Raw genomic sequence first — 23663 nt, forward strand, 5'->3', positions numbered from 1 at the left:
TATATTTTTGTTCCAAATATGCCCTTGTAAAAAATGAGAAAAAAGATAAAAAAAAATGTATAAAAAACATGATAAGAAAGAGTATAACAAATAAGAGAGAATAAACAAACTCGAATGTATTAAATGTTAAAACAAACTCAAATTAAAATTTATAAAATAGATCACATATCTTCTCAAATTTGAACTTATAAATAAGATCGGAAAGTAGTAATCAAGTTCAAGTATATAATTTTTTTTTTGGCCAACCAAGTATATAAATCAATCATTATCAATATCATCATCATCATTATTCTATAAAAAGGAACATTATTATTAAGTGTAGTTAAAAATGTAACAGTTTTCAGACCCTCTCATCTCCCCAAGCGACCCACGGATATATTACATATTTTATATTCATGTACATTTGTTTTTTATTTGTTTGTAATAATATAATATATATGTATAGACACCCACAAATTTTATTTTAATTTCTTACATATAAGATTTTTTTTGGTTTTGGTCATTCATAAAATTACTTTTTCAATCATTCTCTCAAGTAAATCATATTGCAATTCGGTCCTTAGATATTTTTCCCTTGAGCTTAGTTATTGCTAAATAAATACGCTCTTCACAAATAAAATAGTAATCATTTATATATTTCTATATTTTTTATAAATAAAATTAATAAAAAATTAAATTAAAGATATTGTAAAATTTATATTTCATCACATTTCTCTTACTCACAACCTCACACACTTAGGAAACTCTTAAGAGGAGGCTCTTGATGACATAGAACTTCAATTTTATGTCATCACAATAATATCAATGATTATTTTTTCTTTTTTCATTCACCAATGGTAATCAGAGTAATTTTTTTTTAATCGGAATAAAATGAAAGGACTAAATACTCCTTTAACAAAGTTGTGGGATTGGATTTCGTAAATGAAACGAAAATCATATCATGAAGGCTATTTTCATTTGGGTCCAATCAGGAAGGAGTTCACGAAAGCCATCTAGAGCGGCCCAAAAGACCAGTTACTTGAAGCTTAATACGTTTAAAAGAGCCCCATGACCAAAAAACTTTTGTACACCAAAACAAAAAGAGCCCCATGACCCCAAAAAACTGAAAACCCATGACCAACAACAAAAACAAAAACAAAACAAAAAGCCCCTTACATTTGAGATTGAGATAACACGCAATTCAGCTACCTTGTACCAGTATCACCCTCGTCCCTTTTATTTGTCACCTGTAGAAGTTTTTCACACACCAAGAAGAGCATTAAATAAATGAAATCTTTCACTTTTGCACTTATTAAATAGGGAGTATGTTTTCTCTCACTCATTCCCTCTCTTCACCTTTATGATCAATGTGGGTAAAATTGAAAATAAAGCATTAAAAAAACATATAAGCAACAAATAAAAAGGACTAAAAAAATTCTACTACAAGTGACAAATAATAAGGACCAGAATGGCACATCCTCAAAAGTTGAGCGTATATAATAATGGGGACAAAAATAATGGGCTCAATGATGTAATGTGGACTTCACATGCAATCAATCTCTTGTGTAACATTTTTCTGGGGAAAAAAATATTTGGCATTCGATATTATTGAGTTAGGTTCCAAAATGCTCAAACACAAATGAGGGTAGCTCTCCTAATACGATTTATTTACAATGTATTATAATTCGAACTTATACCCCTATTTAAGTAATATCAAATCCCTTCCACTCAAGACAACTACCAATAATTTGTGTGAAATATGAATGCACGGGGTCTGGTTTAGATAGCAAGTAGTTTCCTGATCAATACTGCCCTTTGAAGATCTGACGTGAAACAGGGACTTCAGGTAATCTTGGCCGATAGAGTTGAGACAAAGAGAAAACACTCAGACGACCAGATGATACCATGACACATAGCGACAGAGCATGCCAATTTAATTGGATCCTATATTTCGATATGGGATTTGGAGGGAAAAATACCTAAATTTTGCCAGTGCCCTGTCCTAGACATGTGCATAAAGATGACAAGAAAACCGAAATCTTAAGTTTACAGGAAAAGAAACAAAGAAGATGAAGAATTTTAACATTGCAGCATGCTAAAGTTAATTTACCTTTTGTGGATATTCTGCTACTCATAATTGATAAATTGCGGAAACCAGCTTTGCCAAACCACCATAATCTAAGAGCCAAAGTACATGAGTTTTCTTGTTGGTGATGTCACTTGGTGGCACCATTCTGTGCCCCAGATTAGCTTAATAAATAGGTAGTCCATCGTAAAGTATAGAACTCAACTAAGTGATAAGAAAAATAGGGAACTTACAAACAGAAATTAAGCTACTAATATCTTGAGAATCACATGGTTAGTTCAGTGGATGTGTGCAGAGATACAAGTGTGCTCGCTGAAAAGGAACCAATCAGTATCAGCATCATCGGGTTAGAGATAGCACAACGTCGTGATTTTCCAAATGATGAAAAATTTAGTCTGTTTGATCTTCAACAATTCTCTCTAAGAACAGATACTGAAGAGCTATGGAGTACTTGGCAACTTTTGTCCTATTAGGGTTCTGAGTTCCTGAAGAACTCCTATTTTTTAGAATGAATGATCTGGCTTCATCTCCTTCTGAAAGATCCAGTAATATGACAATTATTATTAATATGCCACTAATGAAGGTACAAATGACATGAAACTGGGAGCCATATAAAAGTCATGAAAGGATACTTCCTTCTACCAGGGTAGGATGGTCTGTATTTTAAATGTTCAAATGCAATATAATAGCAGCAAATGGACTCAAATTCAGAGAGCAGAATAAATAGTCCAGTACAAAGACTATACCTGTATATAGTCATTTTATATTCAACTCACCTTTGATTGTAAAAATGGAGGGTACCATTTCTTATAGATGAAATGCAACCTGGAGGAGCCTCCATGGTATGTATCTGATAATAGAAGCTTGCAAGATCCTTTTTGACTGTGAAAAAGTTAGACAAGAATTTTATCAATACATCAGCCATGCAAATGAAGCATCACACTTAGGTTCTACGCTACTACAAACTCTTGCAGAAGTAATGCCCACTTACTTTGCATAAGTAATTGGATTGTGACATAAAGCTAGACTACTGACCATCGCCAAATCTCTTACACGGGGATTACAGTGTCGTTCTTGGCAGCTCCTTTTGGGAATTCAGAATTTCAGACAAATGTTGCTAAAGAGTTACCAGAATTTCACATAGGCTTAAAAAATGGTTGTAACTACGCCAATTTCTAAGACTTTAACGACTGAATTACCTGTTATCAAAGAAATCAGCAAAATCATCAATTATAACAGCAGCAGGCAATACATCATACAGATGGAAGGCAGAAAAGTACTTGTTGATGTCCTCATCGCCATTAACATACCTTAACCATGAAAAAGGGAAAGATAGTCAAACTCAAAGCAGAACTAAGCAATCAGAAGTGCAAATATAGCAGAAATGAGTGAAGTGGTGATTATCATACTTCATTTGTATACGGTTGAAGACATCAGAAGACCCATCAATGCCCTGAAATTCACAAAACTTGAAGTCGTTTTCAAAAGAAGGGAAACTACATGATACCCTTCCGAACTGTGGGCAATATAAACTTCAAAACGTAATAAACCACTCCGCGAATTTGGGACCTAAACAAAAATATTTCCTGGTTAAAATTGATGGCAATAACTCATGTGATTTTGACTACTAAGACTCCCTAACCTTGTGATTTTAAAAAGAAAAAGAAGCCAATGCCACAATTTTGACTGTAATTATTATACTCAGCCCAACATTTATTCTTTTAAACAGATGACCTCTAATTTCAACAACTAAGGGATGTCCAATGCTTTCATTTTATGAGCCGAGTATTTTATCACATTCTAAAGCAAACCAGCCAATGTTAAAATTAGGCACAAGTTCAATCCTAAAAGAGAGATTTGCAAACTTGTGGCGGTTGCAGATGAAGAAGACATTGGAAGTGGCAGGGCTGGTGAGTGATATAGCCACATTGAATGCAAACAGAAAAAGAAGAGAGGTTTTGCCAGAGGAAGGAGGACCTGAGAGGAGAAGCAGATTCGGCAGCTTTTCAATTTCTTCAGGTGGGTGCGGCCAAGCCCTCCAGAAAAACGCCTCGCCCCATAAACTATCGGAAACGCTTTTGTTGTTCGCCGATCACCGTGTTGAATGCCTCGACGTCCTTTGGAAGTCCCTTCGAATTATGAGAAGCAGCGACAAGTGCCGTCTTCTAACATCACCTCGCGCATGTACCTCTACTGGAGTCAGACATTTATGTTTCATAAACCCATTATTACAATATAAATATGCAATACTAATGATGGATCCTTTTGCTTTGAACCAAAAAAAAAAATTTCATGGATCCTTATGCTTCTTTTTCCTGTGATATATTAAAATTTGATGATATGCTTAGAAAATATTTTCTTGTAAGCTTTATTTTACTAAATGTAGTCGACTACACGAATCACATAATGTCATTGTATTCTATTAACAACTAAATCTTTAGGTAACTAGAAGAATAATATTGGTAGTAGTTTTCTTTGATAGACTTCTACTATTAAACACAACTTTCCCAATAGAGATATTAAGAAAAGGAATCAACCAACCCAAATAGTGTATTAGTATTCTCTTTTAATGTGTGAAAGATTATTTATCAAAAGTGTTTGTTTAATAATTTTGATCAGTAAAAAATATATTGGAAGTGTTCTATAAATAAGAGCAGAAAATATATTAGAAGTGTCCTATAAATAAAAACAGAATAGCATTTTATATTACTCTGCGTGGAAACACAGATATCCCAAATAGCAAACCCACAAAGCCAGTGCTATGATTGACATGCTTTTAGTGCAAGCGGGCCGGAGCTTCATTGGCCAATTATTTTGCCATCATAATGTTTTACAGCTTGATATCAAATTATTTTGCCATCATAATGTTTTACAGCTTGATATCAAATTTAATTAAAGTCAGAGCTCCAACAACCTTAGCGTGGAGTATACTTGGAACTTCTTTTTCTCGCTTTCTTTCTATAATTGAATTGAAAAAAAGATAAGGCCACTTGGCCTCTACCTTACTATATTATTTATAATTGGCTTTGCGCCTATGCCTCACTGCTCTCTCTTGCTCTGCTGCCTCTTCCTTCATCTCTGCCTGCCGTCGTTCGCTGTCCTTCTTTCCGGTCATGGTCTCGGCTCCGGAGGAAACTGGTAATCATGCTGAAAATGAGGTTCTTGCAAGTGATATATTAACCTTTAAAAAAAAAATTATTAACTGATGGTTGGGAATTCTGTGTTCCCGACATGTCTCTATCTGTTTACCTGATTCATTAATTCAAACTTTTATATATATGTGGAAGAGTCAGATCCAGGAGTCTGATTTATATGAAGCTTCCTCCAATGTTCCCATTATTCTGAGTGTTTCTTTCACTGCACACTCTTGCCAGAGCCCAAAAAAGCCTCAGCCTTTTATTTTAACACGTATTATATTGATTATGCTGTTCTTGTACACAATCACTGAATCTATATCTATATATCATAATAAATCAAATAAATGGCAAGCCAATCCATTTACAAATCCTGGACGGCTCTGCTCTATTTTTGCTGTTCTATGAACAATAATGGCGCTATGAACAGTGGCATCTTGTTTGTGGCTTTGTTCCCTTTTTTGAGAATTCAGTTTTAAATTTTGAAATTTGTCTTTCATCATTCCTTCTCTCTCTATCTGTCTTTCTTCTTTTTCAAGTTTGGTTTTCTTCTCATATGCTCATCTCTGCTTCCCGACGCTTTTTCTGTCACTATTGATCTCCGTCTGCCTCATTGTGCTCGACGTTGCCATAGGAAAGCTCATCGATCCGACTTAGAAGAAGGAAACAGAGTATTCTAATATTCTATCTATTATAGTACCCAGCTTGGAAATGAGGAGATTGACATGGCTTAAGAGTATTCTAATGTTCTATCTATTATAGTACCCAGCTTGGAAATGAGGAGATTGATATGGCTTATTACCAGAAGGTTTGTGTCTGATAACCCCCGCTTCTGGTTTTTTCTCCTCAATTTTCGTTTTGATTTATTTTCCAGGCACATTGTCCCTTCTCCTTTGTTTTTCTATCACTCTCATCTATAAATTATAATTTCTTCTATTCTTAACGCTCTTAACTTTTATTGTTGCTATTCTATGCTTTGCAATTATGTTACACACTTTAATGAATTATCCATTTAATTGTTATATATGCAGTTAGTGGGGTTTGTTGGTGTTGTCCCTGTTACTGCTGCTGTTCTACATTTTTTTTTTAATATGGCTTGGTTTTTTGTAATTTATGCATGCTATGGATGGGTTTTAGCATAAGGATAATAATAAAAGGGAACACAAGTAATCTTTCATGTATTGTCATGTGTTCCAAGACTTTTTCCCCAAGAAGATCTATTAATAAATATATGCCATCCTATTTTATTGTGATAACAAAGAGGGGTGTTGGTCATTACCCTTGGTGCGTTTGAAGATCTGATAGTATTCAATGATGTCAGAAGTTGGATTATGGGTTCGATATATGTAATTAATGTTCTCTTTGAAATGCAGCATCAAACAGACATGTAAATTAAATTCTCCTAACGTTTGCTCTTTCCATTTAAATTTATGAAACATAAGTCTATGAATTCGTTTGCTAATAAATTATAGCATTTTGAAATAGGTGAAGTTGTCGTATACGAATTATGCATATCATTAAGGCGTGGTAGTCCTCAATTTGTGGGAAGTTCATACAGGTGGAGGGTGCAGGAATTTGTTCGGAGTTGAATTTAGAATTTTTATTATTATTTAGCCTAATTTAACCATTGTAGTGGATATTTTGTTAAATTATGGGTAAATTCAGTATATGTTAAATTCATGTATTTTTTGTTTCATAATTATTTTATGTAGAAGTTGATCCAGTATGAAAGAAATGGTCATCTATATTTTTGTGGTAAGTCTATTGGGTTTCTTATTTGTATGACATATAACTCTGTTATTGGTAAGATCCTTATTTTATGGACTTACACTGTAAGAAAGTTGGCTGAAGGTTCTTGAAACTTTGGGAACACAAATTATGATATTTTCAGCGGTAGAAATTCAGTACAGACTTATCTTGTAGTATTTGCTTAGCCGTTAAAATCTTTTGGAATGTGTTGCAGGTCAAGGTGCATAGTTCATAAGTTTTTGTAGTAGATTTTTTGGGTTTCTTATTAAAACGTCTTCCGATACTAATATTGTCCATATCCTTATTTTCATCACACACATCTCTTTCTATTATCAATATTTTTGTTTATTTTATTTTTTATTAATATCTTTTATAGAATAATAATTTATTATTTTTTAACACCGTTCCTAAATAATTTTACTCCTTAATTATATATATCCTAAACCATAATTGACATTAAATTTCAAAATAAATTGAGAATGTTACAGTGCACCAAATAAATTATGCCTAAATACTAAACCGTTTATTTTTGAATCTGAAACACCATTCTATATATTTTAATTCTTCATAAAGGGACATTATAAGTCACTGGACGAAAATTCTGAAATGCGAAGAAGGTCAAAAAATTATTGTTCATGGACCTGTATGTGGTTATGTGAGATTGAAAAAAGATACCAATTATATTTTGAGTCAAGTATTATTGCTTAGTTTGTAGTATTAAATAACTATTTTAGTAAAGTTCAAATGGTTAGTTAATTTATCACAACATTATTATTTTTCCATATCATTTTTAATTTATAACAATCAATAAAATTAAAGTAAATTCATCCCGTGCATCACACGGAGATAGTCAATGCTAGTTTGCTATATAAGTAAACATTAATTTGATATAACGAAGCTGCAGGTTGGCGAGTGCACCAAAAATGTCAACTTCGCGAGGTGACTTGGAACAAAAGTTCTCGATCGACTTGGATCCTCTCGTGGGGCTGCTCCGTCCTTCACCCTACTCATCATCTGGAGAACAATTAGGTGACGGCATCGAACAATCCTTACCAACGCCACATGATGAGGAATCAGGTGAATTATAATTAATTAGTACAAAAGCTCTTCTCATTTGAGTCTCGTTTGGATCAATAGCTGTCAAAAAAACATCGTAGCTTGACATATAATAGATATGAGGAAGCTAATGAAAGCACTATCTCTGATCATAATTATAAGAACTAATTGACTAATTTGAAGAGGTTAAGGAAAAGTTAAATTAGTTATTTGTTATAAATAGGTGGTATCTTTTCTAAAATATTCTTACTAATTAAATGTATTTGCCAGAACTATTATTGTTAGAAGAATCACATTGGGAAAAAATACATAAATATGAGAAACAAAGTGGATTGGGGTATTATATTTAGGGTCAAAATAAAAGTCAAACAAGATCTTATATTAAGAACCAGAGGTAGTAATGTCGTTTTATAAACCATGTGTGTCTAATTTGACCGTGTATTGAGTGGAGTTTGAGAAATGAGCTACATGATTTGCTTCGACAGCTCCATTTAATCATACAAATGCCTCGATGCTTGTGTGGATTACAGATGAGGAAAAAGGATGGAAGAGGGATTTGAAGCATGCTGTAAGTGGTAACAAGTGGAGTGAAGCGAAGGAAATTATAGATCAAAACCCTAATGCCTTGACTGCTGGAATTACTAAATCAAAGAGCACAGCGCTTCATGTGGCTGCCCAGCTTGGCCATGTGACCATAGTGGAGGAGTTGCTCAAATTACTGCCTCCAGAATGCATTGCAGCTCGTGATTCTAACGGTCGTACAGCCCTTGCCTTGGCTAGTTGGTTCAGCGGAATCACTCAAATTGCAAAATGCCTCGTAGACAAGAATAGTGACATACTTGGTATTCCAAGCGGTGGTAATCATCTTCCTGTCACAGTTGCCTTTAGAAATGGTCACCACGAAATGGGACGTTATCTTTATTCTGTCACTCCCTTGGAATACCTCAAAGGCCGCTGGGGTTCTCAGCTTCTTAGTTTTTGTTTCCGTGAACAATGTTTCGGTACGTAATGTTAGTTCTTTTTTTTTTTTAAACTTTTTTGCAAGTCACAGATATTGTCTTATTAAAGGTATTCTTGTTTGAGATATTGTCAAGCACTAAATGTAAATGTGAGCATTTCTCCTATTGAGAATTTGAATTTTGGTTCACCGTGAGAGACTAACTCTTTTTACTAAACTCAGCCCCTTATTAGTTATTAGTTATGTCTATTGTTTTTTATGCTGCTGTCTCAATTCATGGCGTGACTCTATAAATATATGCAGATATTGCGCTGAATTTGCTTCACCAATGCGAAGAATTGCTTTTAGTGCCTGCCGATGATCAAGGGCGGACGCCGGTTCATGACATCGCAACCTTGAACACTACTATTCTCAGCCCAAGCGAACTTGTGTTCTGGAAACGATGGGTTTATAACTGTCAGTATCAGTGTATTTAAGTATATATTTCAAATGCTTTCTTTTCCTTTTCACTGTCATGTGTAGATTCTTTTATGTTATATTATCTTCATTCTTTGTATTGTAGTCTGCTGCATTTAGTGAACGTACGCTATGGGCGCGCACATATACATAATTGCTAAAGGTTATTTCCTTAGTTTTTGCTTGTAATTTAGAAAATAGAATCAATGAGAAAGAAGACTACAATTGAATAGACTAAAGATCAACCTATAAATAATGAAAATAAGTGAATTAAGAAGACTTGATTCAAAATACATTTATTTTAGAGAAAACTATGGTAAAACTAAAACACTAAGTAATTTCTCACAATCTATTTTTTCACCAAGACCATGGCCTTGGTATAAGCTACCCAAACACTATTTTTTCCACAATTTATTGTTTCAAGAAAATCATGTTTTGTTATAAGCTAGGGAGAACAACTTCTAACAGTGTATTCCAATAATCTCTTTTTCCACAGAGAACGCGATTTTTCATACGTTGTTTTATTTTATTTTATTTATTTATTTATTATCAGCATTATTATTTATGCATTTTTTAATGACGTGTTATTTCGTTGGTTCTTTGTCCATATAAGATATAAATATACCTTCAACTACGGCTATCAATCATGTTTATGTGGACATCCAACAAGGGGAAAGAAATCAAGGAGATAAAGCAAAACTTACTGAACCAGGTACATATGTAGAATAGGAATAATATTTTTAGGCATTAAAATGTGTAACTTTTACATTGCTTTTTTTTTTTCAAGTCATATTAATATCTATAGTTAAGTTGCATTAAGGCATATGACTATTTTGCATTCATGATTGATCAACATCAAGGTAGAGGATTGTACTCAACAATATGTGGAACTCTTCCCCTTTTTGATTAACATTATGTTATCTCTTCAACACAATATTTCTATTTCAATTAATTTATTTAGAAGAGGGATAAAAGATTTGGTCTTAAGTAATAGGTCATTGTTCACCACAAAGGCTCATCAACTTCATGGATAATTTTGCAGGCATGGATGCTAACTGAAAGAATTGGGTACTTGTTACTATTAATTTTGAAAAACTAAACTAAACTAACTAAAAGATCCATGTGTGATGTGTATCAATGTAGGAGTTAAGAAAATACAAGAGCTGAAGCTACTGCATGCACAAGCAAATGAATTCCTTCGTCTAGTTTGTAAGAATGCAAGGAAAGCATGCCATGAGAGTTACATAGAAGAGCCTTTATGTCTTGCAGCTAGAGAAGGGAACGTTGAGTTTGTGTTCCAAGTATCAAAAGCAATCCCAGGGATTATCATCAGTCAAATGTCGCTTTCGTGTTTCATTGAAGCTCTAAATTATCGACAAGCTAGGGTTTTCAACCTTATCCATGGGTTTCGCTTCAACCGCGGCTTGTTAACAGCTAGTGTTGATGAATATAGAGATATCTTTCTGCATAAGGCAGCTATCAAGGCTCCTGATCATGTTCTTAATCGCATCTACGCGCCTACACTACAAATGCAAAGAGAATTACAATGGTTCAAGGTTAGATAAAGACATGTACTAATTTTTGAGTCATAATCCCTTATATAAATTTGAATCATCAATTATAATTGAGTATTGCAAAAAGCAATCAACTAAATAAAGTTTGTCCCCAAGTATTTGAGAATGTTCCCCTATGAATTACTTTCATTTTAGGCGCATTAAGTGTTCTAGAATCATTCAAGGGAATTACTAAGAAAGTAAAATCTCATTAGGCTTGGCATTAAACCAATGTTCCACTTTCTTTGGTGACTGCTTTCTTCCAATCTGGATAGAGTGGTAGTCTGGTTTTGATAAAAAATGTGAAATGCCATGCTTTTTGAAACAAATGCAGGAGGTGGAGAGTTTAACGCCCCCAAGCCTTTGGGGACATCGAAACAATCATGGTATGACACCTAGAGAATTATTCAGAGAAAATCACAAAGAATTAATGAAGCAAGGAGAGAAATGGATAAAGGCCACAGCATCTTCATGCTCAGTGGTTGGTACCCTGATTGTGACCATTATGTTTGCAGCAGCTTTTACTGTTCCAGGAGGAAATGACCAAAATATTGGATATCCATTATTAATCAAACAACCATTTTCCGGGTTTTCATATTCTCAACCATATTATCACTTCTCTCTTCTTCGACTTCAGTTCTATTGTTTCTAGCAATCCTGACCTCTCAATACTCAGAAGAACAGTTCCTGAAATCCTTACCTACAAAGTTGATTTTGGGCCTCTCTTTTCTTTTCATCTCCATTGCAACCATGATGATAGCCTTTCTTTCCACCATTCATCTCATGTTGAAGCATACATACTCATGGGGCGTCCTTCCCATTATTATACTTGCAAGTGTTCCGATCTTCCTCTTTGTGCTGTCACAATTCCCTCTTCTTCTTCACACTTATATTTCTACCTATGGGAATATCTTTGACAGGAAAGTGGAGCCGTGGCCATGAGATGGATTTGTAATTGATATACCACTTTGTTTTTGTATTACTGGAACAATTACTCTTTGATGTTTCTTACATTGACATTATCTTTAATTAACTGGAAAACGAAGCTGTGGCTTTGCAATTTTTTTTTAAATTTGGATGATTATTACGTCAAACAATCCTGAAGTTTCATTGTTTCTTGCCAATGAGATTGAGTAATCACTCATCATGTCATTGTTTGCCGAAAGTGCCTTCGTAATATAATCCAAGATGAATTATTTTTCAAGAGTTGCAGATTATGACTTTAAATTGATGCTCTTAGAATGGTTCAAAGCTTCATTTATTAAATATATGTTTGTATGATTTCTTTTTTAAATTACGGGTGACGATTATGGTCCCTCTAAGAGGGAAAGACCGTAATACTTAGGTGAGATCATGTGCTGCATATTGAGGTGCAAATCAACATCATATTATTGTTGCATAATGATAAATTACATAGTGACAATATCGATTATCGCATCTTTATTTGAAATTTATTTTTTTTATATCAAAAAGGTCACAATGATGGATGGTATCACATCTTGACCATAACGTTGACACAATCTGGATGTCTCGTTACCTCAAATGCTTCGCTTGTATTTCCAACTGGATCTCGAGGCTCAAAAGTTCATATATGAATTGGAATTTCCTGTAATAAGAAAATTAATCTATTAATTACTAATAGACAATACTCTGAGCATATAACAAGTGCACAACAGATTCACAATTTAGAAAACACTTAAAGCAACAAGGGGAAGCAGTGCATTTTCTATTAAACAGATTTTCCATGGTGGGGAGAGCATTACGACAAACCCTCCAAAGAAAATATTTCACCTTTGATTGCACCTTAAGCTTCCAAATTAAATCCCACACACCCTTATCGTTTGAAAAAGAAGTAGTAGGCTCATCTGGATCCCTTTCCTCTTTAGATCTAAGAAACTTATAACCCATGTTCACTGAATAAATCTCATTAGCGCTTCTCAACCAATGAACTCTATCCTGAATCCCTGAGCTTAGGATTATACCACCTTACTAATAGCTCGTTTGAACTGTTCGGGAAGATCAATGTCTTCCAACTTCCAGCTCCCTTCACTGATAAAGTCAGCAACCCTTCCCAAGATATCTTTCTATTTTAAAGGTACACAAATTATCTCTGGCTTTCCCTATAATTACATAGATATTTTTTTCTATTTTCAAGATACATAGAAACCCCTCTTGAAGATAAAGAAGACGTTTGTATAATTTCATCGGAGGTCATTAATTACAATTTTTATTTTTAAATAAGGTTTATATAGCTTTTAGAAATAAAAAAATCATCAGAAAATTTCTACAAAATTGAAAAACAATTGCAATTTATTTACTCTATTTTCAACTCACTGCATAAACCACTACAAAAAAATAGCTTATTACTGACAGAATTAGTGACAAAAAATTTTTTGTCATAAATTTCTATTGCTAATTCCGTCACTAATTTTAATTATAAAATTTTTAGTGATGAAATTAGTAACAAAAAAATTTTGTCACTAATTTTCGTCTCTAATTCTGTCGGTAAATTGTTTGCCATTGAAACTCCTGTAATTTCAATCATTAAGCAGTGAAACTTAATTATAATATAATTAATACCCATTATATAGATTGATTTTGGTTTTTAATGTAAAAACAAATGGTATATACAAAGGATTTTAGGCAAATAAATTATATAGGATACATATAAAAGTAAGAGAATATTGTTTATCATAAACTATTCAAATCATTTAATTTTTTTTGTATAGAATAATTTATTAGATTTTATTATAGTAGCTATTTTTTGAATAACAAGATCTTTTTTACTAATTATGAATTGTTTTCATCAAATATATAAAAAATATATAGATAACATAATATAATGTAATATAATACTTATATAATTAAATTATATATCTTATCAATGTTAATTAAAAAATTAAATTTAAAAAACATATTGATGAAAAAATTATTTATGATTTAAAATTTAAAATTAGTGTCATTGTAAATTAATATTATATTTAAAATATTTTTTTTAAAAAATAAAACCTTAAAAAATAAATAGTAAAACAAATATTTAAAAATTATTTTGTCATGAAAATGGTTACGATTAAAATTATCAATTAGTTTTTTTAGTTTTTAATAATATAAATGTGTATATATAATTATTTGTGTAAAAAATATTATATATATTTAATTTTACATAATAAATCAATAGGTTCGTTACAACTCAACCGGTAAAGCTACATACGTGTATAGACAAAATCTTGGGTTCGAGCCATAGAAAAATCATGTTAAAAAAGAATTATACGGTGGCGACACGTGTAGCACAAGATAATAGCGACATGTAGAGGTGGCCAACGGCCATCACTAGCGATGAGGTGGCGACTGGCAGAGGTATCACGTGGCATTTAAAATATTTTTTTCAAAAATCAAATTAGTGAATGTCGCTAATTTGTGACAAAAAATTTTTGTCACTAATTAGCGACAGATTAGCAATAAAAAATTTTTATCGGTAACTAGTTGCCAATCCAATTAGTGAGAGAAGAATTAGCGACGAAATTCTGTCACTAATGTGATTCCATCACTAATTTTATTGCTAATCAACATTTTTTTTTTGTGTTTCAGCCTAAAATGAAAGAGGATTTGTCCAAAATTTATATTAGATACTAACCTTTGCGTCAGGAACAACTTGGATATCACTTATATCAAAATTAATTAACTAATTAATTAATAAGTCAATTTCACTAATTATTTACTCATTTTCATTTTCATTTGGCCAATTATACTCAATATGTTATCTTCTTAAAAGGAAAATTTCCAAAGAAATTTGACGTATATTACTAAAGTTAGCCAGTAAATAATTTTTCTTCAAAAACAATGATTTCTTTTGCAATATGAACTTCTTTTTCAAAAATCATTTCATTGTTTTAAATAAGACAAAATTATGCCATTTGCTAGTCCTATAATTTTCATTTACTCGGAGAAATTGGAGAATGAAATGTACCACTCTAGTAGATTCCATGGCTTCATTGGGCAACCGGGGAACTCTGGGGCACTCAATCGAACAATCCGCTCCCGTTTCACCACTTGCTTCTTTGACTTGTTGTGAAAGAGGTTCATCTGATAACTTGTCAGGATTTATGAAGCCTGTCCGTCCGCAAGCTCTTCCTTTTTCTCTCTTCTTCTCATTTTTGTCAATCCCAATTATCATTGTTGCCTCCATCAACTTTGCTGCACTTACAGCCTGCATCGTAACTGGTCATACTAAGTATTTTGTTCCTTCTGATCCTATTTATAAACTTTAAATTTGAGAAGGAGTGTGATTCATTTTATAGGTTTCAATTTGGATTTGTGTTAATATTTAACACATGTTTTCAATATTATTCTTAATTATTTCTCTCTTGTCACATTTTTCCTATAAATTCTCTTTAATCCTTTTTCTCATTTGTTATAAGGACATATTTAAAAACAAAAGTATATTTTTAACCTATTTATTGTTTTAAACTAATTTTAACTAATTGTTCATTATTTGTGAGTTAATTATCTGAAGCTTATAATAAGAATTAGAGGGAGTATCAACTTAGCACCACTTGCATATATAGACATAAACGTCAAATTTTCATCCTATCTGAAGAAATAGGGCTTCAAATCCCATATTGAAGAGTACTATATGTCCAAGCTAAGTGAGGATAAGCGTGAGTGTACTAGAATTAATTGGTTATACTCCTTCTGGTTCTTATTATAAGGCACTCTTTAGAACAAATGAATATCACCAAATGGTGTATGAATCACCTTTGTCCAAACTTTTCCCTATTCAAAGTTTGGTGTGATATATTTTCCTTTTTTCACTTTTCAAGATGTAATTCATAGTTCTAAACATGGATAAATTTCGAATTGCCTTTTCATTTTATAACAAATTTAATGACTCAACCAGCTCTTCTATTGGTTATGATGAAGTGGTTGAAGGTACCTGATGTGGTAAGTGCTTTTATATATGTGAGAAAATTACATTGATTAAGTTACCCAACAAAAGAAGTACTCACCGTCTAATACCTCATATACCAAATAAATTTGTGCTCAATATCAGGGAACCTACGAAACATCAAAAGATCTCAGAGAGAGAGAGATGCATACCCCTAACCCAACAGGGCCAAGACCGAAAACAGCAACACTAGATCCTTCTTCAACCATGGCTTCTTTCCAGGCAGCTCCAAAACCAGTAGAGAAGCCACAAGAGATGAAGCTGCCATGAGCTGCATCAATGGCTGATGATTCAACTTTAAGAACATAGTCAGAATCATGACCATATATATACTCACTCAACTTTAGAGGGTATCTCATGCATAAGTTGGTTTTCCCTTTTATGCATACTTATAAGGAATTAACGGGAAAAGAATATCTTCTACATATAATATTAAACCGATAAACGAAACATAATTATAGCTTAAACTCAAGAAAGGACTGTGGTCTATGGAGCTCACCCAATTCCTTCATGGCCAAGTACTTGAGGATAATTAGCCTGCACACCAACAAATGCAGAAAACATTACAAAATTATGCAAACGCTTTAAAATCAATGCAAAATTTTCATAAAACATATTAAATTACGAAAAGCTCTATCAAATTTTTAAAATTGCACAAAAATGCTCTCCAGTTTTAAAATCAAACCGGACCTTTTCCCTTGAGTTTTTTTCTACAGTTATGTGGGCCCCTTTCTGTTTCTAAAATTTCAACGCCGAAAATTTTCCTGAATTACTTATCCTACTGCTCTTTTATTTTTAAAATATGCACAAAATATTCATGAAAAGAGTCGAGATAGGGCTTTTTTTATTAAAAAAATTCTCCAATAAAAAGATATCTGTGCCTAGTAAAAAAAAAATCCATATAATTTATCCATCATATAATTATATGATGGGCCGCTCGATATGTTGATCCTTAGAAAGCATGCAGAAAAATGATTGTGGTGGATATTCTATTGGAAGCTTGTGCGGGCTTGGGCCTTTACCTTTTTTTTTTGATTTAAATATAAGTATCCTTCTATTAAAGACAACTATATTCAATAAGAGTATTTAACTGTGTCCCGTCCCTGTCCCAATCATTTTGGGACTAGACAATCTCGTCCCGAAAGTTTTTGGAACAGGACGAAAGCAGGACATGACAAAATTGTTTCGGGATGGAACGAGACGTAGGACGGGGTGTCCTATCCCAATATATTATCTTTATTTTTAGTTGTTATAAATTTATTTTATTTATTATTGTAATAGTATTTTGGTAACGATATTTATCAATTATTATTTTTTACTTGTTTATAAACTGTTTTGTATGGGTTATATGATATTTTTTGAACATTCTAAGTTTTTTTATTTTTTATCTATCAAGATTACCAAAAAAAAAGTTTTTTGTTTGCTATTGTTTCCTCATTTTAATCTATTTCCTTTCTTATAGTTAGTTTTCAAATTAAAAAAAAAACAAAAAAAGAGAGAGAGAGAGAGAGATGGGACATCCCTATCCTATCCTAGTTATGTCTCGTCCCAGTTGGAGAGGAGACGAGACTAGATATGAGACAGAAAAGCCGTCTTGTCCTAATTATTAGGAACCTTCTCGTCTCGTGAATACTTCTAATATTCAAGACACAATCGGACATGAAATGTGGGCATTCTTCTAGTTGAGATTCGAATCTTGATTAGCCATGTTGTGAGGAACCATTCTACTAGACCCAATTCTTACTATTAAAATATCGATCATAATGCTATCAGACTGTATATGTGGGATATATTCGGTAATTTGGAGATTCAGTAATTCCCCAAATACGGCTCCCCCTTTAAAAACTCTTCTCCCTTTGGGGGAGAGCTCTCTCCCTCACTTTAGTGCATTTATTGTGTGAAATAAAGACCGTTCAATACTGCGATTTTGCTTGCGCGGGTAGTCTGATCATTTTGGGAGACCCATAGGTATGCCTAAAACCCTTCAGAACGGTTTAGTACGAACCATTGAAAACAAAAAATAGGAACTGGATTTGAGATTGAACAAAATTATTAAAAAAGTATTCAGTATGAGTAATTACTTGTTACATTCTCCAATCCCACATACACGGCTTTATCTAATCTCATGTAACAAAAAATCTCTCATGCTAAACACTCTTTTAATATGTCTTCTCAATCCCTATCCTTCATTTTTAATGCTTTATACCAAACAAGAGCTATATGTACAAAAATAAATTCTCATATTATATTATACTGCCTTCAATCCTTAACATAAGAGCTAGTTTAACTTTTAATTTGATTCTAAATATAAGACCTCATTTACTTTGTTTTTCGTATTTATTTATATTTTCTAAAGTGGTTATTATAGTAGTTACACATATCAAATGTTCTATCAAATTGTAGTTTTAGCTAATTCACATAATTAGCAAAAGTATTCTAGAAAAGACAACACATATTTATTACAAATAACTAACTAAACTAATTTTTTTAATATCTTGAAATTAGTCAATTAAGTCTTATATTAAATACCGGAAGTAGTAATATATATGAAGAAGAAAATTTATAAAAACGATATCCCTTTATCATCAATTTAAAAAAAACAAAACAAAACAAACTTAGCTGTCAAAAAGAGCTGGCTCATTGACGCTGGAACAAGCTTCAAGGCAGACTTTACCTACAAGATCAAGAACTTGAATCTTGAAGCGAACACCATCGAGTTGGGCAATCTAGCTGCCAGGTGTTTATTTGGATTGGTAGTATAACTTTTCAAAAGCATCTTTTTAACTGTGACTTACAAAATATGAAAAAAAACATGTAAAAAAAATTTATCTCAACTTATACAAATATATTTACAAGTTTTTATATTAAGCAGTTTGAACAAACATTAATGCTTAGCCAAATCTCAAAAAGGTGTTTGAAAACACTTAAAAGTGCTTTTAAAAAGATTTTTTTTATAAATAGAGACAAATTCCTTTACATATTTACTTCATATATTCTAAAATCACTTTAAAATTATGATTTGATTTCTATTCAAACACTTCAAATTCTCCTACTCCGGTCCACCCTAACAGCATTTCTACACGGGCAACAGCATTTCTACACGGGCAATGTGGGACTTCCCCCAGCGGCAATGGCCACAAGACATTATTGTAAGTTTGGAGTCTGCGTACCACACAATAAACACTTTTTCTTTCATAATTTTTTAATTGGAGAAGACCGAGAATTATAAATACTTTTCCTCAATTAAAATTTTTAAACCGGTCTGTGTCCCTAATTTTTTTCCTTTATTTAAACTTATACTTCCGGTCTTTAATATAAGAACTAATTTAACTTTTAATTTAATCATAAATATAAGACTTCAATCTACTTTGTCTTTCATATTTATCTTTTTTTTCTAAAATCGTAGTAGTTACATATGTTGAATGTTCTATCAAATAGTAGTTTTAGTTAATGTACATGATTGGCAAGGGTATTCTAGGAAGAACAACACTTATTTATTATAAATAACTAATTTAATTAATTTTTTTAGTCTTTCTAAATTAGTCAATTAGATCTCTTATTAAGAATCAGAAGTAGTATTAAATTGTCTATGGAAGTGATAAATACAAGTTTCTCCTCCGGTCCTTAATATAGGACTCAATTTTTGAGTTGGTTTTGATCCTAAATATAAGACCCATTTATCATATTTATCAATTTTCTAAATTACCCCTATAGATCTCTCAACCATAATAAGTAAAAGAGAGAGATGAGGTATTAAGAAAGATGATTGTGGTGTTTTAGAAAAAATGTGTCATATTTGTTATAATTAACTAACTTACCTAACTTCATTAATCTAATCAAATTAGTTAAATGGGTCTTATATTAAGGACCGGAGGAGTATATCATAAGATAAACATATGGGTCATTAATAAACACGTGGTACTCGTCTGTTTATGAATCTGCTAAATTAGGGTGAAATCTTATTTACTCATTTATATCATATTTTAAACTATTTTATAACGGACGCGTCATTATTTAGTGTCGTTCAATAACCACTATTACTACATAATTTTTTATAAAATAAGTGGAATTTTCCCTACTTTTACCCTAAGGTCATACACTCATACTACTAATTTAATTTTTGGTTATCGTCTATCAGCCATTTTATTGAGGGCCAAATGCCACTTTTGTCAATCTTTTTTCTCACTCTTCTCTCTTTTTAAACATTCAATTTACATTTTGTAGTGAATCAGCAAAACGCACAAAACTTGGCTTTTTTTTCTTGGCACCACTTGCATTAGTCATTGTAGAAAAAATATATGCAACATTTAATATATTTTTGTTATCAATATATAAGAATTAAATTTATTAATTATCGCATACAAAGGAAGAAAAGTTACATTCATGAATTATAGTTACAGGTACTCAAATTTAAGTCTTTTTAGTCAATTAAGTTTTTAATCAGAGATTTTTAACCAAATTTTCCTTTTTCTTTTTTCACTCACCGATGGTGATAGACTAAACTGAAAGGACTAAATACTCCTTTAACAAAGTTGTGGGATCGGATTTTGTAAATGAAACAAAAATCATATCATGACGGCTATCCCCATTTGGTCCAATTAGGAACGAGTTCACGAAAGGCAACAGGGGGGGCCCAAAGGAACAATTACTTGAAAAACAAACGAAACAAAACAAAAAAGAGCCCCTCACATTTGAGAAAACATACAATTCAGCTACCTTACATCAATACATGCTCACAAGTGAGCGTATATAATACATTCGGAGCATACAATCATTCTCTTGAGAGCAGCTCTCCTAATATGATTTTTTCAGTGCTTGTTTGGAATCAAAATTGAGATATCCAAAAGTACCTATTCACATAATTCAAAATAAAACTCATCTCATTACTTACATTGTATTCCGTAAATTATAACTGAAAAGCTGTTTTTCAAGGATTTTACCGTCATTCTGAAAAAAAACCCTCAATGTATAAAAATTCGAACACATAAATTTATTTAAGTAATATCAAATCCCTTCCACTTGAGACAACTACTAATAGTTTGTGTGAAATATGAATGCATGGGATCTGATTTACATAACAAGGAGTTTCCTGATCAATACTGCTCTTTGGAGATCTGATGTGAAAGAGGGGCTTTAGATAATCTTGGTAGATATGGTCATAGAGTTGAACCAAAGAGAAACACTCAGACCACCAGATGATACCATAACATATAGCGACAGAGCAAGCCAATTTTAGTGGATCCTATATTTTGATATGGACTTGGGGGAAAAGATGCCTGAATTTTGCCAGTGACCTGTCCTAGACAAGTGCACAAAGATGTCAAGAAAACGGGAATCTTAAGTTTACAGGAAAATAAACAAAGAAGAAGAATTTTAGCACTGCAGCGTGCTAGAATTAATTTACCTGTTGTGGATGAATCATTTGATAAATTGCAGAAACCAACTTCGCAAAATCATGATAATCTAAGAGCCAAAGTACACGAGTTTTCTTGTTGGTGATGTCACTTGGTGGCACCATTCTGTGCCACAGATTAGTTTAATAAATCGGTAGTCCATTGGAAAGCATAGAACTCAACTAAGTGATGAGAAAAATAGGGAACTTACAAACAGAAATTAAGTTAATAATATCTTAAGGATCATATGGTTAGTTAAGTGGATGTGTGCAGAGATACAAGTATAATCGCTGAAAAGGAAACAATCAGTATCAGTATCATCCAGTTAGAGATGGCACAAAGTCGTGATTTTGCACATGATGAAAAATTTAGTCTGTTTGGTCTTCAACAATTCGCTCTAAGAACAGATACTGAAGAGCTATGGAGTACTTGGCAACTTTTGTCCCATCAGGGTTCTCAGTTCCTGAAGAACTCCTATCCTTTAGAGTGAATGATCCGGCTTCATCTCCTTCTGAAAGATCCAGTAATATGACAATTATTATTAGTATGCCACTAAAGAAGGTACAAATGACATGAAACTGAGAGCTATATAAAGGTCATGAAAGGATACTTCCTTCTGCCAGGGCAGGATGGTCTGTAATTTAAATATTCAAATGCAATCTAATAGCAGGAAATGGACTCAAATACAGAGAGCGGAAGAAATAGTCAAGTACAAAGACTATACCTGTATATAGTAATTTTATATTCAACTAACCTTTGACTGTAAAAATGGAGGGTATCCATTTCTTATAGATGAAATGCAACCTGGGGGAGTCTCCATGGTATGTATCTGATAATAGAAGTTTGCAAGATCCTTTTTGACTGTGAAAGTTAGAAAAGAATTTTATCAATATACCAGTCTCGCAAATCGAGCATCGCACTTAGGTTCCATGCTACTACAAACTCTTGCAAAAGTAATGCCCACTTACTTTGCATAAGTAATTGCATTGTGACATAAAGCTAGACTCCTGACCATCGCCAAATCTCTTCCACGAGGATTACAATGTCGTTCTTGGCAGATCCTTTTGGGAATTCAGAATTTTAGACAAATGTCGCTAAAGAGTTACTAGAATTTCACATAGGGCTTAAAAAGTGTTGTGACTAAGCCAATTTCTATGACTTTAACGGCTGAATTACCTATTATCAAAGAAATCTGCAAAATCATCAATTATAACAGCAGCAGGCAATACATCATACAGATGGAAGGCAGCAAAGTACTTGTTGATGTCCTCATCACCATTCACATACCTTAACCATGGGGGAAAAAAGAAGGGAAAAGATTGTCAAATTCAAAGCAGAAGTAAGCAATCAAAAGTGCAAATATAGCAGAAACGAGTGAAGTGTTGATGATCATACTTCATTTGTATACGGTTGAAGACATCAGAAGACCCATCAATGCCCTGAAATTCAAAAAATTGAAGTCGGTTTCAAAAGAAGGGAAACTACATGATACCCTTCCGAACTATGGGCAATATAAACTTCAAAATGTAATAAACCCCTCGGTGAATTCATGACCTAAACAAAATCATACATACTGGTTAAAATTAATGGCAATGACCCATGTGATTTTGAATACTAAAACTCCCTAACCTCTGAATTTTAAAAAGAAAAAGAATCTAACGCCATGATTTTGACTGTCATTACTACACTCAGCCCAACATTTCTTTTTCTGAACAGGTTACCTCTAATTTCAACAATTAAGGGATGTCTCATGCTTTCATTTTCAAGCCAAGTATTTTATCAAATTCTAAAGCAAACGAGCCACCGTTGTGATTAGGCACAAGTCCATTCCGAAGAGAGAGATTTGCGTACCTGAGAAAGAAAAGGGGGTTTAGAATCCAACTTGTGGCGGTTGCAGATGAAGAAGACATTGGAAGTGGTAGAGTTGGTGAGTGATATAGCCACATTGAATGCAAACTGAAAAAGAAGAGAGGTTTTGCCGCAGGAAGGAGGACCTGAGAGAAGAAGCAGATTTGGCAGCTTTTCAATTTCTTCAGGTGCTAGCGCGCGTCCCCTCCAGAAAAACGCCTCGACCACCATCACTATCGGAAACACTTTTGTTGCTTGACGACCACTGTGCTGAATGCACTCCGCGTCCAAGGGAAAACTCTCGTTTAAAAAAAAAAAAAAAAAAGTGATCTTAAACTAGCAAGTAAATATAAAAAAAAATTTATCTGAATTTTTTTTTTTATTCCAAACACCCACTCTCGCCAAATTTGAAAATTATATGCTGATGGGGCACTGAAATACAGAATCAGTTGGTCCATGGCTAGCATGTAGTATAGCCGGGAATATGGGCCAACCCGCGGCTTGCG

At 32.9% G+C, this 23663-nt stretch overlaps 4 protein-coding genes across 4 annotated transcripts; 1 reads left to right on the plus strand and 3 right to left on the minus strand.

The window, feature by feature from the left end:
* Positions 1 to 1137: 1137 nt before the first annotated feature.
* Positions 1138 to 4129, minus strand: LOC114713005 (uncharacterized). The gene is made up of 7 exons (XM_028897582.1): positions 4043 to 4129; positions 3475 to 3634; positions 3265 to 3375; positions 3057 to 3149; positions 2842 to 2947; positions 2090 to 2598; positions 1138 to 1226 (listed from the first exon to the last, which is right to left on the minus strand). Exons 2-6 carry the CDS (start codon positions 3477 to 3479, stop codon positions 2569 to 2571), a joined length of 345 nt encoding a protein of 114 aa, XP_028753415.1. The 5' UTR covers positions 3480 to 3634; positions 4043 to 4129; the 3' UTR covers positions 1138 to 1226; positions 2090 to 2568.
* A 997-nt stretch (positions 4130 to 5126) lies between these two features.
* On the plus strand, positions 5127 to 11549 carry LOC114713004 (uncharacterized). The gene is made up of 4 exons (XM_028897580.1): positions 5127 to 5203; positions 7853 to 8025; positions 8535 to 9005; positions 11306 to 11549. The coding sequence occupies exons 2-4, from the start codon at positions 7872 to 7874 to the stop codon at positions 11368 to 11370; spliced, it is 690 nt and encodes a 229-aa protein (XP_028753413.1). The 5' UTR covers positions 5127 to 5203; positions 7853 to 7871; the 3' UTR covers positions 11371 to 11549.
* A 1915-nt stretch (positions 11550 to 13464) lies between these two features.
* Positions 13465 to 21434, minus strand: LOC114713000 (alcohol dehydrogenase-like 1). Its single transcript, XM_028897577.1, has 6 exons — positions 21321 to 21434; positions 21119 to 21210; positions 16416 to 16453; positions 16069 to 16199; positions 14939 to 15178; positions 13465 to 13500 (listed from the first exon to the last, which is right to left on the minus strand). Exons 1-6 carry the CDS (start codon positions 21432 to 21434, stop codon positions 13465 to 13467), a joined length of 651 nt encoding a protein of 216 aa, XP_028753410.1.
* LOC114713003 (uncharacterized) lies at positions 21381 to 23412 on the minus strand. The gene is made up of 6 exons (XM_028897579.1): positions 23161 to 23412; positions 22705 to 22748; positions 22486 to 22596; positions 22278 to 22370; positions 22064 to 22170; positions 21381 to 21820 (listed from the first exon to the last, which is right to left on the minus strand). The coding sequence occupies exons 1-6, from the start codon at positions 23386 to 23388 to the stop codon at positions 21678 to 21680; spliced, it is 726 nt and encodes a 241-aa protein (XP_028753412.1). The 5' UTR covers positions 23389 to 23412; the 3' UTR covers positions 21381 to 21677.
* Positions 23413 to 23663: the final 251 nt, after the last annotated feature.

Source organism: Neltuma alba, unplaced genomic scaffold (assembly GCF_004799145.2).
Source record: "Neltuma alba isolate B1F8T4 unplaced genomic scaffold, ASM479914v2 tig00011408_pilon, whole genome shotgun sequence".
NCBI lineage: Eukaryota > Viridiplantae > Streptophyta > Magnoliopsida > Fabales > Fabaceae > Neltuma > Neltuma alba.